We start from the raw sequence: 25,749 nt of genomic DNA, 5'->3' as shown, positions 1-25,749 counted from the left end.
CAGCTGATTTACAAATGTAAAGAAAAGTCTAAACTTTTTGGATTTTGGAGGAGAAGTCTAAGAAATAATTGTGAACACTTGAGTTGGAAGACTCTAGAGGATTTTTTTTTTTTTTTTGGGGGGGGGGGGGGAGTTGCAGAAAAATTATAATGCACAAGTGCATCTCTTCATGAATTTCCTTCATGGAAGCCTTCATATTATATAAACTTCACCAGATTGCCATGAAATAACAAGGAAAGAGTGAAACAGGAAAAAAACTCTCTAGGATGTTAACTAAAACTAAAATCTGGGCTTCATGAATTCACCGTGTTCCCCCACTTTAAATATTGTTTTCAAGCAGCACTCCATACGACTGGAAACTCTGGTACAAAACTGACCTCTTGATAGAAAGAGAGAGAGAGAGGGAGAGATGTAGCTACAATCAAATCTACCATCTGTGATGCATGTCTTGGTTTTTATTTCTTGACAAATTAACAAGTTGTACATGTATGAGTATATTTTTTAGGGGAAAATACTTCATATTTTACAACCCTCCTGGTACCTCCCTGACCTAATAACCCATCATCGGTCCAAGGTAAAGAGACCACTTGTACTCAGGAACTCCCTCTCCCTCTCTCCTGCTCCAGTTAACTCTGGCCAAAATTGAGGGTAGGAAGTGGCAGGACAGAACCAAAACAAGTCTGAAGAGAAAAATAGAGAAATAAAGATATAGAGATAGATAAAATAGATTATATAGATGGCCAGAGAGAGATATAAATATATATAGAAAGATATAGATAAATAGTGCATAGGTAGGGATAGATAGAGATAGAGATGGATATATAGGCAAACATATAGATCAATAGATAGACAGATAGATGGCTAGGGATAGATGGAAAGATTGAGATAGAGAGAGATAGATAGATAGATGATAGTAAACTAACTATGCACATAGATAGGTAGGTGGATAGGTAGATAGAACTACAAAGTGAAAGATAGAGAGAGAGGGAGAGAGAGAGTTTTGCTACGGGAGACAGTTCTGCTTTACCCTCCAACCCACAAAAAGAAGAAGTTCAAGGAAAAGAAAGACAGAAAGAAAAAAATACTGAAAAGGTGGGTGAGGAAAGGAAGGGAAAGTCAGGGACGTGGAATATGTCTCCCCCTCCATCTATTTTTCGTCTCCGCAGCTGTGAAGAGGGGCTTGGCCGAGATACCCGAAGAAGAGGTTCGGCGGTCCTGGTTAACCCCTCTTGACTTTCTGACGGGAACGAAAAAGCAAGGATCAGATTGAAACACTCCTCGTCGTGTGGAGACTGCTCGGTAGAGGTTGCCATGACAACCGCATCTTCAGGAAAGATGGAGAAACGGACAGATAGGGCTGGCAGACTTGAAAGAGACTGAGGAGTACAAGGATGGAAAATAGATGGAATTTAAACAGGAAAGCAAGAATGAACAGGAGAAATAGAAGAGAGAAAGAGACCTGTCTACCTGTGAATATATCTATCTGTTTATCTCTCTAATTTATCTATCTCTCTCTGGTTTAAAGTGAACAAATATACAATGAACCAATAGAAAAAGAATTCACAAGAAAATTCCACGCAGTAAAATGAGGAGGGAATACAAAATCTTTCCCATTGATAAAAGGAGACTGTGGGGAGGAACTTGTTTGTCCTCTCAGCTGGTTCTTCCATTTCCATCTCAGCATGTGCCCCTTCCAGTCACTCTTTAGATGGATAGATGGATGGATGGACATATGGATGGATAGATAGATTTACAGTCAGATGGATAGACAGATCAATAGAGAGATGGATAGTATGGACATAGAGATGGACAGAATGACAAATTGACAGGTAGAAAGATGGATATTAGGTGAATAAGTAGATGGATAGATAAGACAGATATTACATGCATAGATAGACAGAAGGATGGATGGATAGATAATTACATAGGTGGATAAAGGGCAGATATTGTAGATTGATAGATATGTGGATAGACAGATGGATAGATGGATATGTGGATAGACAGATACATAGATGGATACTAGGTGAAAAGATAAATGGATGGATAGAAATAGATACATAGACAGATGTGATATACAATCATGATAGATGTGAAGACAGACAGAATGAAAGAGAGAAAAGAAAGAGAGAGAGAGAGATGGAGGAGTTCAACATCTCAACTAAAAATGGGTTTTGCTAGTTTCGTGGAATGTGGACGAGGCAATAACTCCAGGCCGGAGAAGATGCAGCCGACTTTACACAGGCCGGACGACATTCCTGCACTGTTAGCAAACGTCTGGAAACCCGAGGTGTCGTGGGAAACGAGAGAGAGAGGACTCTACTCAGCTGGACTGTCCAGAACTTCACGAGAAAGAGACGGAGAAGTTTGGGATACCACATGAAGATCTGCTAGGAGCTTCAATCCTTCCTCAACAAGGTCCCTCCCCTGCAATACCAGTTGCCGAAATACCAACAAAATATGTGAAAAATGATGCAAGTAGAGCTTTTAAAGAACAAAATTTCCAATTTCAACCTTGCATTCAGATATCAATAGCAAGTGAAATCCATAAGTCTGCTTATCTTTTCTTTTGTTTTGAATTTTTGGTGGTGGTGGTGCTGGTGGGGGGTACCTCCTGTTCTAATTTTCAGAGTAATTTGGTTGAGATATATGTACAACCCTTGCTCTGACAACATTTGTATCCTTCAATTGTGCTTTTGCGTCTAGCAGGTGCACAGAAGAAGAAAGGAATTGTATGTTGTGGTTTTGCATATTTGGAAACATCTTGTTCAATTAACCCCTATCAACCCCCCCCCCCCCCCATCTTAGCTCCACCTCATCGTATTGTGGGTCATCATCCATGTACTATTATTATTATCATTAAGTTATAAACCCAGTCTATGAACCACCTCAATCATTGCTTGACCTCCAACAACAACAACAACCCCAAAACATCTGGTGTCAAATGATGGGTTCAATGAACTTTTACCAGCATGCACACATACCATTCTCAGCATCTCACTTCTAGAATTCCACACCAGGAGTTTTGGAAGATATTGTCCAAAGGGGGGAAAAATATTGGTATTTCAGACTGATGAGATGAATTGCATCAACAGGTAAAGATATGAATAATGATACATTTTTTGGTGTGTTTTAGAAAATGAGGGAAGAAGATTTGCATAAATCTATTTAAATAAAAATCAACAATGACATCACTGATGTTTTGTGTCTTTGAAAGTTGAAATACATTTCTACTAGGACACAGAAGATTTGCATTTTTTTTTAAAATTCTGCAAGAGTTGGTAATCAAAGGTTACCAAAATGCCCTTTAACGAGAGGGCATAATGCCATACAACCTTGAAATTCAGGTACTCGTACATTTCATGGTTGATTACTGATTAAATTGGATGATCACATAAACAAAGTCATTTGTTTGTGATTATTTTTGAGCAGATAGAGCATCATGTGCAATATTAAAGAAAAAGGATGAAAAAGGACACAGTATTGTGTGAACTATGAAGAGCCTGTCTTTATATTGATATATTCCTTTTAATTCCACTGGCTTCTCCTATTAATACTCATATTCAATTTTCATCTCCATTGTAAATCGCCTCTTATCCAATGTCTTAAGATGAATATTATTGCAGTCTTTTTTTGTATTAAATATTGCAAAGCCTGACCAAATGCCAACTGATGCCAAACGATTACTCCAAGATCTTTCATGATACCGCTTAATCCTCCACTGAGCATTGGCTTCCAGCAGTGCCGTTGCCATGGCGATCTGCATCATCCCGGCCGATCGGTATCTGAATTAACAAGGGCACATTGTGATGGACGAAGGCAAAGTCATAATTTTTCATCAATTAGCGGGAGCTAAAGCTTGCTTTAAATGGGAGAGGAGAGCCCCATTTCCTGACAAAAAGTCAAAAGGGATTCAGACGATCAAATTGGATCTATTCAAGTATTCTGATCACAATCGTGCCCTTCCGTGCCTTGTCATTTTTCTGCAGAGGCCAAGGTTAGAGCAAAAGAAAAAGCGAAAAAAAAAGAAAGATAAAAATCAACAATAAAGACACAATGAAAAGAGCCCTACATACTTATTTCTTTCTGTAACATGCCATCCAAATGTTGTATCACCATCAACATAGATGTGACAGCAAAGGCTTGTCGTGTGACATTCCTACCTGGTACTCCCTCTGGTAACCTAGTTACCGTTTGCTACTTAATGCTGGAAGTTCATAATTTGAGGTACAGAATGGTTTGATTGCATCATGGAATTCTTGGTGCAAAATCCTGCAAAATTCATTTATATTTCCCTTATTACAGGGAAGAGTTTAAATGTATATATATCTATCTATTCTTCCATCTGTCAATTACGCCAGTCATGCCAGTTAATGCATTAGGTATTAGCAGTGATTAAGAGCCTATCTTTGCACTTATGCTGTGTTCTTGGCTTGAAAAATGCACTTTAGATTGTTCATTATCATTACTGAAACTGCACAAAACGAAAAGTAATGTTATTGAATGAGCAAGTGGAGCTGAAATAAAAATGAAAAGTAAATTTCACTCTATATCACGAAAATCTGTCAAAAAAAAAATCTTTTGCAAATATATAACTGTTCTTACATGCTGTCTCGCAGACAAGACAGAAAAACTGAAACATTTGGCCACCGTGTTTGTGCGAAAATACAGAAAATCTCTCCTTTTAAAAGGAAAGGCCTTCGAGGTAAGTTTACTTTCATCAAAGAAGGATTTACTGACAAATGACCCTGTCCAGAAATTGAGGAGGAGGAGGCAGGCTATCTCCCCCTCTGGAAATCCGAAATATGATTCGGTATTGATACTTTCGGGCCGTGAGTAAATCTTCACGGATTCGTTGTAAGAGATCGGCACTAATTGTCTGACCGACCGGATTATCTCCGCCTCCGCGACTGTCATTCACACCGGAGGAATACCGCACGGAGCAGTCTCATTGCAGCGAAGAATCTGGACATGCGCAGCTAAACCAAGAGCTCAAATACACACACACACACATACGCACAGACGACAACATCCCCACAATCAGCATTCCTGTCATGCGTGCGCTGCACAACTATTCACTCCAAAGTAACACTTGTTTTTAATCAATTACAACGCTGTTTGGTTAACATTTTCCCTCGCTAGATTCCCCCTCATACCACCGGTGCAGACTAGGGTAAAAGCGCCTGCAAATTAGCGTTCAGGAGGGGGGAGGGTGAGGAATTCGGTTACTAGGTGAAATCAAAATTGCTGGGGGCGATGGTTTTTCTTCTCTCTTTTCCAATTGTTCATCCCCCTTCCCCTCCCTCCCCCCTTTTTCTTTTCCCTCCCTGGTCTGATACAGTCAAGATTCTAAACACATTGAGACACCCAGTCTCCCATAGCACTGGAATTGCGGCTTGACAGCAATGGTGATGATGCTGGGGATGTTTTCATTTTACCAGTGCTGGAAGAAGAGAGTGATGGGGGAGAAGGCAAATATACAGGAGACCAGAGGGCGGAAAGGGGGTGGGTGGGGAGGGGGGTGGGTAGGGAGGGGTTGATGGAGGATGGTGGTATTTATCTAAAAAGGTTGAGGGCAAGAGTTGAGCTTGAGATGTGTTACTTCTATCACCCATTGTGTTAAGGGGGGGGGGGGGTAGGTGAAGGCAGGGAGGGAGGTTGGGCTGGACAGGATGAGGACGACAGAGGGAGCCCTACCATCTTCCAACTTATAAAGTTTACTGAGCGTGGGACTGCCTGCTCAGTGTAACCAGGGAGGTGGGACCCTGGTGTAACACGGGTGGAGTGGCGGCATATTGTTACATAATCATACAGTGTCTTCAGAAGTGGCCTCGCATTAGGACCTTTCATTAAGTCTCTATCATAGACAAATATTTATCTCTCTCAGGTGTATGCAGATACTCAACTTTCTATTACAAAAATGGAATTAATCACGGAATTTTGTTTTACTTTTGGAGCAGAAGGGTTTAAAAAGTACTTGGCTTTGCAAAAGCAATTGTGTAACTCTGGTTTGTAGCTGATTAATGGTTAACAGACAAGGTCGGACAAGTTATAAAATCAGTTACTTCACACTTCTGATTTACCTTATCATAAAAGTTTATGAAATACAGTTTCTAACTTTGCGATCAAGTGTTTTTTGAAAGGAAACCTGACCACTTTTAAGGAACAAGTCCTTATTTCGATAAAAGTAACTCCTGGTGGATTATGACCAGCACATTCTCTCTCTCATACACAAACACACAGAGAGACAGACACACACACATACACACTTATATACACAAATTATATATACACAGAATCTTCCAGAAAACATTTCAAGTCCTCAACAACAAACAAAGAAAAAGAAAAAGAAAAGAAGAGTTTTGGGCACCCCTCTTACCTTAATGGTTGGCGGTGGCTTCCCTTCCGCTCGGCACTCAAACTGGGCTGGGTCACCCCTCTTCACAACAAGACTCTGGGGCTGTTCCACTATCCGCGGGGCAAAATCTTCGGATTTCTTTCCAGGCGATACAACTGCAGAAATGAAAGGAAACAAGAAGAAACAGAAATGATTACTAATGCAATCCCATAATAGTTAAAGAGTTCTAAGCAACACAACAATTTACTATGCATCTAACGACAGTACTTCGAGAGGACTTGTCGAAAAGTTACACTTCAGTTTTGACAGCACACTCTCCAACATATTCCACGTTAGGTCAGCTTATGAACGTTGGAAAGAAATAATTCTTCAAAGGAATAAAAATAAAGTTTATGACTGGATGGCATTCACACTAACATACATCTTCACACACAATTGTCATGCTTGGGATAATAGACAAAGGTTAGATACTTCACATAAAATACACATTGGGAGGAATATAGATGTCAGTCTTTTCCATTTTTGTTTTTGTTTGGGGGGGGGAAGGGGGAATGGATAGGTGAACACATCTGGCTTTAAATCTCATGTTTGGTCATGCTTCATGTATAACCCGCTTTCACCAAAGATGGGGGAGGAGTTGACAAATTCATTGACTGGTTATCACGAGTGTCCGCCGCCAGACTCGATATCGAAATTGCGACCAGAGGTGGCAATTCTTGGCGTCGTGGAGCCATTTGACACTGGTCTCGTCGCTAAATCACAAAAAGCGTTGTTTGGCGGATCCGCAGACAGCGAACCCCAAACACTCGGTGATTGAAAATAAATGACAGATAACGTCAACATCTTAAATCACTCCACCGGTAAAAGTCACAGAGTGAAATTCTCTTAAAAGAAAAACGGCATTTCTGAAAGAAAAGAATTCCCTCGGAATGGAGAAACCCAAACCCCGTCTCTCCGGGCAGACAGGAATCATATGACGAAGCAAAAGGGGGGAAAATATATTCTGTTCTCTCTGAAGTTTTCCCTCCAATAGAGAGTCTTTGTGTTTATTTTTCAACGTCAAATATTCCATTTCTCATTGCTCAACAGCGTTGATTTGTGATCCCTGCCACACTGACATGTTAGTTTGTGGAAGTCCAAAATTGGTGGGCATCTTCAAGGGGTGGGGAGGGATGATGGGGGGGGGGGGGAAGGCGCAGCAGAGGGGAGCTCTATGCAGATACATGTTTGCAAAAACAAAAGAGGCCTACTGACTGTCAAGGACGACTTTATAATCTCTAAGTGTAATGTGACAAAGCTTGCAGGCTCACTCCCAGTGAACTCCAGTATCTATTATCTGAAGAATGAAAATCTATCTTCTTCTTTTTCTCTTCCTGTAAGGTGCTGAAACCTCCCGACGGGAGTATACTCGCACGTTTGTGGAGGGCTCTCGCGAGCAGTCAACTCTTTTGAGTCTTTGGGGCATGAAAGGGTATACATGTGATTACTAGAAGTTAGAGATGTGTATGTGCAGGTTAGAACCTAACAAATCTTGGCCTTGGCTGATTAGAAAGCACTGATGCCTCTAATCCTTTTGATTTGAAGGCGTCGAGGGAGGGCAAGTTGATTCCATTGTGGTGATACGCTGTTCAAGAGATGGATAGTGTTAGGGGGAAAAGCTTCCACTCTTCTTTAGAAGAATGGTCCGTGTTTTCGGGGATGTGTAAATAGGCCTACAAAGGCACAGAGTTGCTGATGGTCTTAGGACCATGCCCACGATCTCCCAATGAGTAAGGCGATCCTACTAGCATGCAGTTGGAGAAGATAAACACCATACCATCACATTGCATAGAGACAGGGGACAAGGTCAAAGGATATCCCAAGGGTTTGTTGCGAGGACATCTATGCAAATGAGGAACAGAGCAGCAAAAGTTTGGCTCCTAGAAGAAATATTACATCCTTCCTCGTACATTTAGCTTTTATGAAACATGTGAGTGCATGGCCTGTGGAAACGATGAAAAGAAATATCAGTTTGCGCACGTTCTTGGAAGGTTTTTATGCAGCATCTTTCTTTCTTTTTTTCAGGGGGCATCAAGACGCGTGGAATGGGACGAATGCGGCAGTGGGAGAAGTCCGTGTGGGTGTATCAGCACGTCTGTGAAGTTGATTGAGGCAGAGTAAATATTGTCGTTTTGTCCGCGAGAGTCCACTAGTGCTGATGAGGAGAAACATGAGTGATGATGCGGAGGGAAAACAAACAAATCGTCGGCTCTCCCTCTCTACCCCTTCTCCTAATCTGCCACGATTCCTCAGGACCCTATATATTCTTTTCCAACCCTTTACCACCATTTATGCCATTCTTTATCTCTTTCTCACCATCCATCTCTCACCTCTCTTTCTATATTTGTTATATATCTTTCTTCCTCTCTCTCTCTCTCTCTATATATATATATATCCCTCTCTTTCTATTCATCTTTACATAGCTCTTTCTATATCTTCATATCTTTCTTTCTTTTCTCTATTTCTCTACATATCTCTTTCTATACCTGTATATCTTTCTCTCCCTCCCTTTATATCTCTACATATCTCTTTCTATATTTATCCATCTCTCTTTCTATTTATCTCTACATGTCTTTCTATATCTATCTATCTATCTATCTATCTATCTATCTATCTATCTCCCTTTCAGTTTCATATTTCTTCTTCTCCTCTCAAACACTGCTTTACCACCACTCCATTTATTCTGTCCTTCATCTTTCGTATCTTTCCTTTCCAACTTATAACTCCTGGCAATATATGTGTGGAGTGGGGACATAACCAAAATCTAGCACAAACACCTCTCCACAGAACACACAGTTTGTCCTCATTTCGGGAAAATTGACAACTTTAGATGTGAGCGGAGACGAGAAATTAGATTTTGGGCTAATAAATGTTGGTTCAACATCCGCAAATTGTCTTGCAACATTATCGTCTTGACACCCAATAATCAGCCCACTTTTCACTTGCAGAGAGAAATTAACGTCTCATCAGTATTGTTATTAAAAAACGCGGACAGTGGGGGGGGGGGGGGGAGATAAACATCACGGGGTAGAGACGAATCGCAACAACCCGACAAACCGACATCTGGGGTTGGTGGGGAATAATTCTGATGAGAATATTACAGCACCAGCACGGATATTGCCCCTGTATCTCCTCTACTGTCGTGTTTAGTAGCAGCAGCGATCATTAACTAATTTCATTAAATCATCCCCGCCGCGATTATCGGGGACAAAGAATTATTGCCTATCCTAACGTGGCCGACTTCCTGCTCATATTAAAAGATGCTCCTTGCCCATCCCGGTATGGCGGGTATGAAAAAAAAAATATAAGTGTAAACTAATTTCACTTTCGAGGATTCTTTATGGTGTGTGTGGGGGGGGGGGGGGACAGGGCTGTGATGGGGTAAGCGATGAACAGCTGTTGCAAAAAAACAACAAAATATGGCCGCCTCTCTTCATGGCCTGTTTAAGGCATCCGATGTTAAGAGCTAATTAAAAACACAAAATCTATGACTGTTGTTGACCTAGTTTCATGCCAACCTGTTTCACTGTCCGTTGAATGACATATCAATGAATTTCCCCCCTCCACCGACAGACATCCAAAATTGTTTCTGTTTTTGATAGGCAGATGTTGGACCCCATTAATTTCTTAAATACAATCATCGTACGTACACAAAGCCCTATATGTCAACTTGTGTAATTGGTTAGTACTACCTTGATTTAAAGAAGGTTTTTACTGCAAAGATATAGAGCGCAAAAGAGAAATGTTTTCACTTCCATCTTGATCAACAGAGAAGACAAGAATATTTCTGGAAAAAGATTACATCACATTTTCTTTCATTTTTTTTAATTGTGTCCAATTCTCTGAGGCATCTGCCCGTATCAGAAAATGAAGAGGAAAAGACCAAGATGGAAAAAAAGTTTGACCTGTGCAATTGATAATCAATACTCTCACTATTTTGTTGATTTTTCTCGTCATGAGTTAAGACTACAGCTATTCGGGGTGATTTGTCACTAGGAGCTACAGTGGGCAAATTTGATTTACGAGTCCCCCGTGAGATTTATCCGAGAGCGATAGGTTATACCGCTCGCGCTGATCAGTATGCACGAGATGTGCATCAATGCCCAAATAATGTCTTCATGATCACTCACTTCGCCTCGTGATTGTATGCCAGAAAAAAAATAATAAAAAAAGATTCTCAAATTGGCAACTGTAAAGGAAGAAAAAAACATGCTTTAAACAAGACGCGATGAAAGCCCTGCTAGCTTTGTTTTCTACCCGACTCCGCTATCTCTCTCTCTTCCCTTTTCCGCCTTTCCACGCTCCGGAGGATCCCTCCGGCCATGTCCTTGCTTAATTGCCGGATAATTACTCCCGCAGACGTGGCGGTCCGGGGACTTTTAGAACACATCGCACAGAGATTCCCTCCACCGCCACACGTCACCGCAGCTGGGCGGTCGACCGACAGATGCTGGGAGATGAGCCGTCGCCGTCGACCAATCGGGTGCTACGACAAGTGAAATCCCAGGCTGGGGTGGCCAATCAACCTCACTGCAATTTTGTTTTTCCCTAATTGGCTATGTTAATGAATGAGGTCAAGACGAAGAAGGAAGGATAAGAGATGAGTTTTCCAAGGTCAGGGGATCATTTTAGAGGAGAAAAGATACACTCGAGAAGAGGAAACAAGTCTTGTTTAGAAATTCATCTTTTTCTTGTCCTCTTCATTCTTTTTCATAGGTGTTTCATTATATTAGTACCAGTCCTGAATTTTCCTATTTTCATTCTTCTCTGAAAGCATTCTATTGTTGAGTATTGGTCCTGGATGGAGTGTTATTTTTGCAATCATGAACAAAATTTTTGAAGGTGAACTTGACTACTCCGAGACCTAGGAGGATTTTTTTGTTTGTTCCTTTGAAGTATTTTTTTTCTTCCAGCCAACACATTGGTGTAACTGCACTTCTTCAATGAGCTGGGAGATGAGGGCTGGAATAAGTGAGTGGGGAGGGGGTGTGGGAATGTGGCTACGGAGTAGGGTTATGGTAGTAAAAATGGGGTTGAATCAATCTCTTAGATGTGTCTGTATATGATCCTGACACTTGAAAACATGCTTTCAAGCCTGAGCAGCAAAACTTTTTTTTTTCAAAAGGGAATCCAGCCACCTCTTGTATTGCCACCAACTCAACAAAACTAGAGCTGCAAATCATCTCACCCACTAGCCCAAGGTTACTGAAAGTCAATGCCAGAGAAGTGTACACAAATTGGCAAGTGGCTAGATGAAATAAGGGTCCCTTGCCCACATGCTCACTTAGGGCAAGTGGGAGGGAGATCTTCTATCATGCCCTGATCTGTATAATGAAAGCACTGCTCATGATCATAAGTCTTTCATAGCGGGAGTACATTAGTAATGTACTGTTCTGTCGTGGGCATTATCAATTTTTCAAGAACTCTTAACATCAAGATGAATGAATGGGACTGAATAATCTCTGTTTGATGAACACAATGCCATCCTGTACCAGCAAAATCAATACACAAGAAAACCTGTTGTATATACCTTTCATGCAAGGCCTAAATTCTACATCTTGGATTTATGCACAGCTCCACTGCGGGAATCAAGTATTCCATTATCATCAGAGAGGTGGCTTCGAGACATATTGAATACGGCACCACGAAGTTGTTTCCGTGCGTGTGATCAGCTCGGCTCTTACGTTTCCCCCACATATTCTCTGCCTTCCAACGGCTGTGCGACATATTATTCATGCTCATCAACTCGGCACTATAGGCCATCAAAGTGATTCATTAGTGTTCCGAAGAAAAACATCTTTTCTCCTTCTTCCTCGCCTTACCAAAGCTACTGTTTTAACCTCTCTCCCCATAGCCCCCCTCCCTTCTTTTTCAAGATTTCACTGCCGAGATTCCCCATCTTCATCTATGTGTGCGTGCATCTGGAGGGTTATGGGGCACTAAAAGAAATTTATCCGTAATTTCTGCTCGGCTGATGTTTTCCTTCAATTTCGGCATCTGACGGATTTGTTATCTTTGCACTTTTCCTCTCCCTCTCTCCCATCGCTCTCCAGATGTGGTGATCTGCGCACGGAGGAAAATGGCACTTAATCTCATTTCCACTTGTTTTTCCCGCGGTCGGAAGAACAAGGAACGAATGCCGTGGCAACAAGCTGGAAGAAGGTGATGCCTAAACACCATCTTGGTAGAGTGGGGGGAGGGGCAGTGAACTTGTATCTAGGTAAATCCGTTTTAATATCCATTGACTCCTAAATGGGGGTACTTTCAATTGACTTAGCATATGACACAAAAGTCTCCAGCATGCAGCGAGTTAATTGAGGATATATATATACCGTGGGGGTATATATATATCTTCCTCGTTAGGTATCGCCTCGTCGTTGAGATGGATGTAGCAGCAGAACACAGACAGCACACAACCTGAATGTTATCAAAGATAAGAGCATTTGTGTTTTCATAAATAAATATGCAACATACACATACAGCTGTACATACCCACACCACGTAGTGATATAACTGTGCTATCTTGAAGTTGTACTGAGTTGCAAAAACCCAACAAAGAGTCACATCTATAAAACGGTCCACCAAAGGGAACTCCCTTTCTCACTGATATCAAGACAAAAATACATACTTTGCCATTCCAGACTGAATAAGGAAATGAAGGAAATTTCACATGTTGGCTGAAAAGGTGTTAGTCTACAACTTTCTTTGATTTTTGTTTCAATTTCTGCATGCAGAAAATATGTATCAATGTTGATGTTTTGTTTTGCATTGCTCTAAAACATGCAGTACCGTACAGTGGCTGTGGAATACAAGCGATCCTTATTAATGCAATTTATCATCCACCGCGAAAAATTAACCCAATCCTGCACTCCATAGAGCATGCCTTGCTCTACCATACAACCGAAACACAAGGACCAAGCCTCCATGGCTATCTACCAATCCGTCGAAACGCAATGCTAATGATGCTACGGACGCCACGGGTATTTCATTGTTGCTGGTTGTTTTTTTTTCACCTCCTTCTTTATTCTCTTGTCCACTCTTCACGCGCACGCATAATGAGGGTCTGTCCGTGTTTGGTGTCATCCCGTTCGCGCTCGGCTGTCTGTCCCGCGGTCCTCTCTCGTCACTGCGGCTTCCCGAGATCTCGCGATGGAAATCTGCTAAATGGGTCCAGTGCTGAGGGATCACCCCCCCCAACCCCCTCCCCACCATCCTAATCCTACGAAAACAGGTGATCTAGAGGGAGCAGGCACCACATGAAAAGGCGCGACAGAGATCCTAGCCTCGGCTCCAGGCTCCGGGACAGCACTTTTGAAATATCCACCGCAATTCAATTTCTTAATTCAAGTCTGTTTGGTCTTGTATCAACTGAACACATATTATCTCTTCTGCTGTTCTCTTCGTTCCAATACTATTTGACCCCTGATCCATAAGATTTCAGAAAACATGGATAAAAAGGACTGAATTCAGCCCTAGCTTTTTCATCTTTGAGTAATCAATGGTTAACGCCAGAGATATTACAGAACAGCCCGATCTGACATCTACGTCATTCAAGGGAAAGACATTTTTTTCTTGAGTCATCTTTAAAGGGATAGGTGTCTGATTGTTGTCTCTCCTTGCAGACTCTTGAACTTTGCAACCTCAAAAAAAAAAAAAAAAAAAAAAAAAAAATTCTGGAAACTAACAAGCGGTAGGAGAGATAGTTGAAATTAAATAAGTAACCAAAAATGACCAACTTGGTTTAACTTGTGAAAAGATATTGAAAAAAAAAATAGATATCCTGGACAATGACCCAGTTGAACTGTGCAAATCAGCTTAGTTAAAAGTTTATTTAACCCTCTTGAAGATTAATGATTTGAAACATCATTGACATCTTACATATCAAAGTGTACTAGTGATAACAGGAGTGTGAAGATATACAGTAGATAACAGGGGGCATTGGATAAAGTCGAGTGAATAATGGTCTAAGAATGATTTGGTAATGGTGGATCTATAAATGTGCTCTTTCAGGCAGTGTGAACACGAGCAGACACAAATGCCCGTGATGCTCAGTTACCAGATTCATCAAGTCCTCTTGGTCTTTGATTAACCCGTTGAGGATGGACTGATTTTGCTATAACACACATTTTTCCCATTGATACTTGCCCTAGTATTCTCGGGACTCATCTTCAAAGGGTTAAGCAGTAAGAGATGCATAGACTGTGTGGAAAAATGCAGCGGAACTAGTGTTTACTGCTTCAAGGTATCAGAGCAAGGGTGGGCTTATTTTTTGAGTGTGAATAAGGTTTCATCCAAGCAGGTATAAGATGGAAGTGATGGCAATGAACTTCCAAGGGCTTTTTGGGGGTTACAAGGGACGATAAATGGTGGGTTTGAGGTACTAGGGGTCAAGGAAGGTCAGAGGCGACCCGATGGATATTCAATCTTTAGGGTTCTCGGTAAAATCGAATTAATTTGTACCCAAATATTGTGGGGGGGGGGGGGGCTGGCATTGTCTTCAAGTGGATTGGCTGGAAAACATGCAGACATGCAGAGAGGCGAACTCAGCGTTTTGCTTCACGTTGATAACGCTGCAGAGCGCCAATTCTCACGAGGTATGGACAATGATTTTCGGCCTAACTCCCCAAGAGTACTTCCCACACATGAATGACTCATGAACAAATTGGATTTTATGTTTTCCAAATATTTTTTAATGCTAAAAGCTATGTTCACATACAAATGTACACTTCAAAGTTTCTCCATACAAAGAAAGCAAGATATTACAAATCATATTCCCGTGTGGTTTGTGGTTATGAGTTGAATGCCCCTTTTAAGCTTCTTACACGAATTTGTGATCCCGAGCACGTCAAATTTGTTAGGTTTTTGCCACTTACGTAGTATACCAAAGAAGAATGTTGACTGCATGTTTCTTCAGCTGCTTTGTAAGTCTCGCCTGCTCAGCGTGGGGGGGGGGGGGGCAAAAGCAAATGGAAATACAAGGTGCTTCGATATCTCTCGCGAAAAATGGCATCTCTGCCTTTTGAGTGGAAGAAGTCAATGAGTGGATCCGAGAGAGAGAGAGAGGGAAAGGAAGGGAGAGAGAGAGAGAGAGAGGGAGTGCGAGAAGGCTTTTCTCAAAATGCAGCGCCTTAAAAACTTCTTGACCTCAACGGGATCATCTTTCCCCGAGTGTGATCTCTGAGAATGTCACTGAAGACGCTGTTTTCGGCACAACAGCGGACCGAACCTCCTCGGAAAGCACGGAAGAATGATAGTGGACAATACGCTGTAACATCAGCCCGCTATAAAATGAGGGGTTTCTACAATTGCCTATAAGGATATGTACACATTTTCATTACTTTACGGAGAAATTTCCATTGGCGACTGAGACAAGAATATGAAAAGAAGAATTTTTGTAATTTTTGTTTGTTTGTTTGTCTAGAATGCCTGTGTTCGCACAACCAATAGTAAGCCATCACACAAATCAAATTGGACCATGGTAACGCCATACATATTGCAGTTTAACCATCTTTCCATGACATTGTGGAGCCCTTTCATTTTGACTCTGCAATTTTGTCACATCCTTAACCTTCTTCTAAAAATGAAAGCAAGCATATGACAAATTAAAAAAAAAAATGTTTCACACAACACTTCCAGTTCTACATTCCAGCGAAACAAAATCAAAGAAGAGGAGAGAGGAACCAAGCAAACAGAATAGATCCCCCTGATGCAAATGATCTAGGCAAGAGAGAAGAAAAAAGAACTAATAATAGTGCAAAATATGTCTGATAACAGCAGACATCGATGTTACAGTACACGAGAAAGGGGCCCCCTCCCTCCCTCCTTCTCCAATCCGAACACCTCCATTCCCTGTGATAAATTGAGGTCGAAGGTCAAGTTGGTCTGGATGCTATCCCTTTTAGGAGGGTGCCCACAGCCACGAGATTAACCCCTTGACCTCGGAGGATTACTCTATTGAAAGTATGTTGGGGTGACAGACACAGAGACATGGGAGGGAAACGACCAAAAATGATGATGCACATGTAAAAATGGGAAGTACAAAGGGGGGGGGGGGAGACAGGATAGAGAGAGAGATAGAGAAACAAGGCCATGTATTACTGATCAGAGTGTGGTGCTGGTATGATTTTGTGTCAAAGTCTTTAACGGGAGGTATTTCGTCTACAGCGAGGAATTTAAAGAGAAAAAAAGTTTCGTTGGAGTTCTACTTTGAAGAGTTTGTCTTGTACCTGTGAGGGGAAAGGAAACAAACTCAATTAAACTCTTTGATAATCAATTGTAATACAGTCGACCTTGCCTAAGTCAAATCTATTTGGAGTGAAGAAATAGCTTCAACTTCGAACAAATTTGACTTATGAGAATACAAAAAGAGAAGAGGACTTGAAAAGACCTTCGACTTACACGATTATTCAACTTATGCGAGATTGACTTAAGCAAAGTTAGAAATATAAAATAAACACTATGATATAAAGTTTGGCCAATAGGGTTTCACACTAAGAAAAGAACATTTAAGAGAAGAGAAGTTTTTCTTTGCCCCCCCCCCCCCCCACAACTGATGCTTTCAGTTTAACCCAGTTTTCCCATTGCTAAATCATCCTCACCCCGCCCCCACCCAATATCTCCGGCTGCTGACAATCTATTTTAGAATGTTGCCAAAAGACGCTAAATCCTCACTCTAATGGAGGGAAGATAGCCATTTTTTCTGGCTCAACAACAGAGAATTACAGGGTGGAATGGTTGTAGACTCCCTCGACGCGTCGACAAAAATCCTTTTAAGAATCCCTGGGCGTGGAAGAGCGAGTACTCCTCGCTCTTGGTAACTAGGATCTCTTGTAGCTTCATCATGTTTTCTTTTTCACACTTCTTTCTATATGATTTTTTTTTCGCCACACATGTTTGCTGTTATGTTTGCACTGGAATGCTCTTTTGCTCACTTTCCCAATCTCTTTTGTTTATTGTGATTCTGTGGTGTCCTGTGCTCCACATTCCAAATCTTGTCACGACATCTCGTTACGACATCGAGATTGGTCTCCGCGAACGATTTCAGAGCTTTACTCGAAAGCCGACTGTGACGTGATAGGATAACTTTTAATAGAAGAAGTTAAACAAACTGACCTTTCGAGAAATGGTTACAAACATTTCTTGGGCTCGGACCTATAAAAAAATGTCTTAAATCAAAATGAGAGCAGTATTAGTATCAACTGAAATTTGTTCATAAAGAATCATGTAAGTCTTCATATTGCATGGTAACAAAGTCTAGAAATGAGTACGCACTGAAGTAAAACCATGTGGAATCTTGACCAAATTATTTAGTGGATGACAGAATGGTCCCTATAGGGCTTTATAACAAAAATGGTTTTGCCAACTTTTCTCTCCATTTTGTCACAGGAGGGGAACCAACAACCCCTCCCCCATTTAAAGAAATAAAATCAAACAAAAATCATGCTCTGTAGTTTTTTGGTTATACAAATACATCTTCACTGACACTGACCGACACTGACCGAGTGAGGTACATAAATGGCCAGGAGAGAGAACAAACTGCAGACCACTCCCTAAAACTGTCTTTGTCCCATCTCCGTCTGATTCTTGACCTTAATCTTGCTGCTGTTGAGGTATATATGGCCATGCCCAGACCAAAATAAACACGCTCCTAAAAACTGTATGTAAACACAAGCCGTGATAAATTGCTTGCTGTGGCCAATATATATCTTTGTTAACCCATTGAGGTTAAATCCCAAGTATACTCAGGCAGATATCTATGGGGAATGCATGTTAAAGCAAAATAAGCCCGTCTTCAATGAATTAACAGGAAGGCATCGCTAGAAAGGAGTCCAACTTTTTTGTTGTTGTTTGAATGGGGATAAGAACAAACATAAAGGGGGCTAAAAACGAAATTGATATGACCTCACAAGATCAAGGCTTCGCTCTTTGTTGCAGAAAGGACGGACTCTCTTCATTCTCTCCAGAGTAAATCAAAAGTTATAACTGCCACCACACCTAAAATACTAGACAAAAGATAAAGACTGGTTAAGATTTGGGGCTTTATAGCTGTGATTCCACTTTTGCACTTAATACCCAAGGAATGGCAACCCACATCTGGGTGAGAAATGCGTGCAACCCATTCCTTAGTGCTTGATCGTATCCATAATATGTCGCTTGATGCAAAACATACAGATCTTCAACTTATGTTTGGCATTTCCCTACCATGCCTCTGTTCCTTTCTCTCGCTCTTATATTTCATAGCCTTCTCTTTCTATCAACATATCTTTTCTTAAAGCATTCATAGTCTCTAAATGTAGATCATCTTCAAATGAATATCCAGGAAACAAAGTGACAGACATTTAACATGATGATTTACTTTCAAATATGGTATTTCTTCAGTGTCATGGCAGAACAGAAACTCACATTTCTTTTCTTGGTCGGAGACAAGACAAATATACAGGCATAAAAAAGTGCTAAATATTTACCCTAAACAGACAGACTGTTTGCTAGTTTGCATTCATTCCCGTCCTCTTTATCAATTCTCTGAGATTCAAGGGGGGGGGGGGGATTCTACATCTAAGACATTCCACATAAAGGCATCATAGAGGTGGGCGGTGACTTATCTATAATTCTCGCAAAAAACCTGTGACGTCGAGACAATCGAAATATACTGCCAACTTGTGCGCAGACACTATGAATCACTCTCTAGCGCTTCCAAAAAAGAGGCACGGAGCACTTTCGGAATGAAAGATGCACCGAGAGGCATTAAACTTTCGGAAACTGAAACTTGGGGGCACGAAGAATGCCACAAAAGGCGAAGAGGAAACAAACATTGGTGCAAAAATACTGTGCATCGAGCCATATATAGACAGAAGAATCCAGTCACTTACAAAGAAATTGGTAACAACAAACAATGAAGAAGCTCCTCATCTCTTACAAAGAGACAAATGGAGAATTAGACAAGTCTTAAGGGAAAAAAAAAATAAGAGAAGAGCGCCACCATGATGTCCAGTTTAGAAAGAGAGATGCAGAGAATGAGCTTGAGAGACGGAGAGTGAGAGAGGACCTACTGTGATATATGGGTTGGCGTATATGACAAACCAAATCCATTTTCGCCCCCGTAAACAAGGAGGAAGGCGAGATTAATAAACAAGAAACCCTGCGAGATGAAGAATGATACGCGAGAGTCAATAACCCGGGAACAAAAATGTGGCGCCATCTGGAGGACGGACTTTTGTCTGGCGTCTGCGACAGTCCGAAGCTACCCCATCAAAGCTCCTGAGAGAATGGGGGGGGGGGAGGGATGGTTTTTAAGGGTTTAATGTTGTATGTGATCAGATACATGTAGGAGCTGGTGAGGGTCAGTGGTTAGGACCATAGACCCTCAATCCTGAGGCTCTACATCTAGGTTCAATTCCCCTTTCTGCTCGCTGACAGACAATAACCACTTCCTCAGTGGACATGATACGTAAAGCATAACTAAAATTCAAATTGATAATTCAAATAACAAAAATCTACCTGCAGTACAATCTTCATCACGATTACAGAGACATAAGATGTTGATGATGGTATGTGGGGAATGAAATGGTTGACTGGGTGCTGTTCATTTCTTGGGTAGCGGCAAGAGTTGAAAGAGTGATCAACTCCATCATTTCAACTGGTGACCTGTTTATATGACAATGCTGATGGTATTCTGAGATGGTGTTTTCCGGGGGGAGAGTTTTGAAAATTATTCCTGGACTCCGCTGGATGTTGTTGAAGAGGGTCAAAGCCCGAGGTCTTTGGACGATGTAAATAATTCTAGAGATGTTTGGTGAGAGACTGGTAGTCATTTGAATCGTAAGCATCGACTTGTGACTGCCCCCACGGTATGTGTGAAGGAAAATAGATGTCTATACACTGATGCCAACTCAGCTTAAACTGTGTTAAAGACTGACTTCTATTGGAGAGGAGTGACATGCCCAGGATTTCTCTGCCACCGATACCAGTCCAAACTGGGTTATCCTCCACCTCCTCCTCCTGCTCCTGCTCCTCTTCCTATCAACGAGGGCAGAGGAGTTGACATGTTGTACTCCACTGGTTTTTCTTGTGGCATTTGAACTTATTAAGGTTGGCCGTCCCTCATCGCCGGGGTCAGAATGAAGCGGCCCAGCGCTAAAGGACGGGAGAGTGACGGGCTGTGTATTTGTGGAAGGGCTACTCCGAAGGGGGTCTGGACGTGATGCGCTCATCAGACACCGGTCGTTTGTCAGCGTAGAAGTTTGTTATCTTCTGCCCGAATTTTTACGGCTTCTTCAAAATTTCCCGGAGCTGGATAATGTCATTGACCATTTCCTTAATGCATGTTCACAGTCATCAATATCTCCTGCTAATACTATGCCGCCAGATTAGTTATCCTATCGAAGATTCCGTCTTTCAAACAAAACTTCAGAGGCAACTTTCTGTAAGGCCTGCTACTTAGTATGGTATGTGTCATGTGATCACATTTGAGTGTTTGAATCAGTGAATTAGCAGCGATCTTTTAAATCCATGATCACTTTTTCTATCTTATAACAAGAAATTATATGAATATTCTGATTTGCAGACAATGGTGCTGTCCTTGTGTTGATTCTATCTCAACATCATTCTATTTCATGTTGTTTGCATTGGTATGTGTTGTATTCCAAAATTATGACCACAATCATCATTATCTCTAAACACGTCATTATTACCACCACCATCACCATCATAATCATCACATGCATATCATTAGCAAGCACCCACACCATCACCATCACCACCATCATCATCATCATCATCATCATCATTACCAACATCATCATCACCATCACCACCATCACCACCACTATCACCACCACCATCACCATAACCATTATGACTACAGCTGTTTCATCACCATCATCATAAAAAACAACACACAAGCACTACAATCAATTGATGCCTGCATTTCCATACCCAGTCATCCATCCCATACTAGTAATCACTGTTACTGTACCAACCATTTCTCATCCATCTCCTCCTCATAGAAGGAGTGCTACAAACAAACTTGTCCACTTGCCCAAGGACAACTAAAAGACCCCTTGTGGCAAGTAAAATTGTAGAATGGACACCTCGATTCAGAAGCCCTTGCCTGAACATCCATTCAGGTGAGAGAAATATATAAGAATATATAATGATAATAATATATATGTATATATCTTATTTCCCTTGCCTGAACATCCATTCAGGTGAGAGAAATATATAGAAATATATATGTATATTATATCTTATTTCTTGTAATACCCTGTAGTGTCTGTTGAAAGATGCCAGCCGCTTTTCCCTGCAACAACCATCAAAAGGAGACAGTCTCTCCTCTCGCCTACACAAAGACTAAACAAAAATTTCAGAGCAAATAGCTGTTCTTGATACTGTTAATGAAAGGGCTTGCCAAAAAAAAAAAAAAAAATCATGCAGTCCCAACCACTGTTGTAACTCACTGAGATACCTACTTAGAAATCTAGCCATTAAGAAAAAAAGAAGAAAAAATGTGAGTCATTTCACAACTGAGTTAACCCAAACTCCTTCGAAGTCTCAAAGATGTAAACATATCATCCTCCCATAAATACCTCCCTCTTTTATGGAGCATTTTATCAATTGAACCCCCCCCCCCAAGTCCAAGGACATCTTGATGGCCCTCTCTAGCTGAGTCCGTGTTCCATCAGAGGCAATATAAAGCTGTCACCTCGGTAGCCAAGAGATGGGGCTCCCTCTTTCCAGTTTATGTCTTTGATGTCAAAGCGGGTCACTCGTACCCCCGGCCCCCCCCCCCCCCCATCCTCTGGGTAAACAAACAAATTTTCATATGGCCGGCCGGTACACCTTTTATTTATTGATGGATTAATGAATAACGGAGAACTGAAGTCGTCAGAAGCCGAAATTTGCTTCTTCCGCCATCGTCTTTGATGTGGCTTGATGGAAATCAACCTAAAGTGCACTTGAAGAAAACTTCTTTTTTTCTTTCTTCTTCTTCTCGTCCGTCCGTCCTCTTGACTTCATCCTTCCACTTCTGTTTATTTATCCCCACCAAATGTCCCGGGTTAGCCAAGTCGGTTTCCCTCCGCTTTCCATATTTCAGTCTAAGTCAATCTGTGGCCCACTTTAACACCCGAGTTTCAATTATAGTTTATGCTTAACGTACAGGAACAGACAGCCCACAAATCAAGCTTGTCATAACCGCATCTCGCCATCGCCGAGAAAACATGTCTGTTTTCCATCTTGCGGCGGGGTAGAATGATGCACTCCGTATGAAAGCAACATCCCATTTCCTCCCCAAATTGCAAGTGTCAAGAAATCACACACACGGAAAGTGGCTGCCAGTTTCGCGTGACACCGGCATCAATTTAAAAATTGCGAAATGGCAATTTTTCGCAAATGGTTTAAGAATTGTTCAGTGATCGCTGATAAATGAAAATGACAGATTTATACCAAGATGATCTATACATCAAATTGCGTTTTGGAGAATACCAACGGAGCATTAGAGCCATTGACACACATTGTAAAATTACTGTAAAAAACATTCTGCTACAATTACAGCTTGTCTCTTTATATGACTTCTGTTGAACGATTCAATGCTACATGCTTCACACTTCACTCTGCATCTATCTTTTTCTCATTCACCTCTCTTTATCGTTCTATCTATCCACAATGTATTCTGATAGCTAATATCGTGATCCAGATTAAATATCAATCTCTTTATCGCATTCTCTTCAAAATGCTGTATCAACACACGTTACTCTGTTAACATACTTCTGAAAATGTTAACTCACTTTAATCACAGATTACCAATCAAATTACCGCAAACATTCCACTGACATTTAGAGCAATTTTAATCTCCTTTTCTACCAAAAAACGTTACTCTAGGTCTCTCTCTGCGCAAATCTCATCCGTGTCCTCACATCCCTAAAAACATATTCTGCGTTTCATTAATCTTTCCGTCGCTTTCTTTCTCTTCCTCGCTTGCTTTATACAAGTACCTGAATACAATTTCAACATTTTCGGTAATCAAAAGGTATATATATATAAGAGAGGGTGTGAAGTCTACGGGCATTGTACGTAAAAATTCCATCTATGATATAACACGTCGGGCAACATCTGACACATAAGGAGGAGGCAACCATCAGGGGGAAATGACATAAAGCTGGGAAAGAAGAAAGAAAAACAATCCTGAGCCATCGTCTCTCCGAGTGGAGAGAAAAATATTGAAGACAAATATCAAACTGGGACGATTGTATTGCGTTACGAGAGGCACTCCGGTCAACTCGAGAGGAAAGCAAAAAAAAATAACATCGCAAGTCTGATTTGACCCAACCAGAGAACAAAATCAATCTGAATATATGCATGCAGGAAGTATGTATACATATGAACTCAACTGTATGTGCGTGTGTTTGTTTGTTGTTTTCATTTGTCCCCCCCCCCTTTGTCCACGTTATTTCTGAAAAATGGCTGCATTTTTTGGTTTTGCTTTGTTTCTTTCTGCTTGGCTGGGTTGGGTTTGTGGTAGGACCAAATAAGGTATTGTGTTAAAATCCGATACACAACAGTAACTCAGGAAAATGAACACAAGATCTATATTACATAGTGTCCATCTGAAGAAAGTGATGATAAAATCCCCTTCTTTTCCACAAGGTCTAATTACATAGGGGTAAAATGAATATTCACAGTCCTCTATAAAGCAAGCTAGTACAAGTCAGTTCAGTGTTGTCTAATTCATTCAAGTCATCAAATAAATGGGTATTTATAGTCAAATAAACTATTCACATTCAAAGTGACAGTTGTTTCCCTGCAATATTACTTGCTCTTATTATATCATTAAGTGAAGTTTTAGTTTAAAATGTTTGGCAGATGCAAATGTGGCGAAAGCATCCTCATTTTCAGTCATTAAATGCCGTGCACCAGAGAAACAAGTTATTCTTTGGCCTGGCTAGAGGAATAATAATAGCTGGTTTTTATATAGCATATTTCACACTTGTTAAGTATCTCAATGCGCTTTACAGACTATTATCAATATTAGTGGAAAATGGCAACCACAAAGTTTTCTTTCAAAATAATAGACACTGCCACCTGATAACAATTGCGATGTGAAATGTGAAAAGGTACATTACTCCATCCTTTCTGACTACACACATGGCTTAAAAAGAGGCTGTCCAAAACAATTCTCTTCATACACTAGAATATGCTCCCATCTTATGGACACAGGGGTATTCATCTTGAAAGTCTAGATAAATTGGAGAAACCGGTAAAGACAGAATGAAAGAGATAAGAGTGAATGCATGTGATGGGGGCAGAGCGGATGAAAAATGTCATAAATGAAAGAAAGATTCAGAATACACCGAGTTCTTTTCCACATCAGCTGTCAAAAATATCCACTGCCAAAGAATATCTGGAGAATAGATGCCAGCATTGAATTATTGGTTGCCGTGGCAACTGAGAGCGAGTCCCTCATCCATCAGAGAGTGAAAAAAAAAACCCACACACACACACACACCAATGTTGTTCATTTCTTAAAAATCATTCCACATTTCTCTTCTCTCCGTTCCTATTCTTTCTTTCTTGTTTTCATTCTACCTCCTTGGCGTTACTCTAACCGCTTCATCTGCTTGACTTAGGGTGCATTTTAGTGCAGCGGACATTTCACGCTGCAAGGTCCCCACAGACTTGGGCTAACGCAACAAAATCCCTCAAAAGCGTTGCATGTGCTACAAGAGCTCGTAGCATCGAATAGACTGTGGCCTGACCAAAAATTCCAACAATCGGATTTCCCAGCTTTAACTTGTCAGCATTACCACAAATATATTAGCTCTGTTTTCCTTTAGTTTTGTCTTTTTGGTGAGATATCCAGGAATGAGTGAAGAAGTTGTATTTTGATTGTAATAGTACAAGTGCTCTCAAACAGAATAGATATATGTATGTGTTGCCAAGGAAAGATTTGAAGTACTGTAAGATCTTGGTAACTGGGACTTTAATCCTCTGTAAGTCAATATGACAAAAACAAATGTGATTCTTTGGTGAGCCCTCCAAACTTCAACCAAAATCTCGAGTACAGATCGGGATGAATCCAGAAAAATGTCTGTCCTCCATGCTCCAGGCTTGGAGGTTTAATGATGATCTATAGCATCATAGAAAGATATTTTTTTTTTTGTTCTTAAAATTCAAATGACAGCATAAAGTCACCTTGTTACAAAGTGCCTAATTCTCCTGAAACAATTAATATTTGTATTGCAAACGTAAACTTATGTTTGTCATTTGCTATGTGACATTAAGTGAAATCCACTTCCAGACACAAACTCCTTCAAAGCTGTGCAAATGATAACTTCTACCTAAACCAAGCATTACCACTT

General features: G+C 40.9%; 1 protein-coding gene across 1 annotated transcript in view; it reads right to left on the bottom strand.

The window, feature by feature from the left end:
- LOC140229497 (roundabout homolog 1-like) overlaps positions 1-25,749 on the bottom strand; it is a 133,542-nt gene that overhangs the window by 65,341 nt on the left and 42,452 nt on the right. The window contains exons 5-6 of the mRNA XM_072309747.1: positions 20,311-20,410; positions 6,377-6,510 (exon numbers count right to left, since the gene is read on the bottom strand). Coding sequence (XP_072165848.1) covers positions 6,377-6,510; positions 20,311-20,410 — 234 coding nt within the window. The remainder of the gene's footprint in view (positions 1-6,376; positions 6,511-20,310; positions 20,411-25,749) is intronic.

The sequence above is a fragment of the Diadema setosum genome, chromosome 6, assembly GCF_964275005.1.
Source record: "Diadema setosum chromosome 6, eeDiaSeto1, whole genome shotgun sequence".
In the NCBI taxonomy this organism is placed as follows: domain Eukaryota; kingdom Metazoa; phylum Echinodermata; class Echinoidea; order Diadematoida; family Diadematidae; genus Diadema; species Diadema setosum.
Note: the sequence above shows the minus strand (reverse complement) of the source record. Positions and strands in the feature narration are given on the sequence as shown.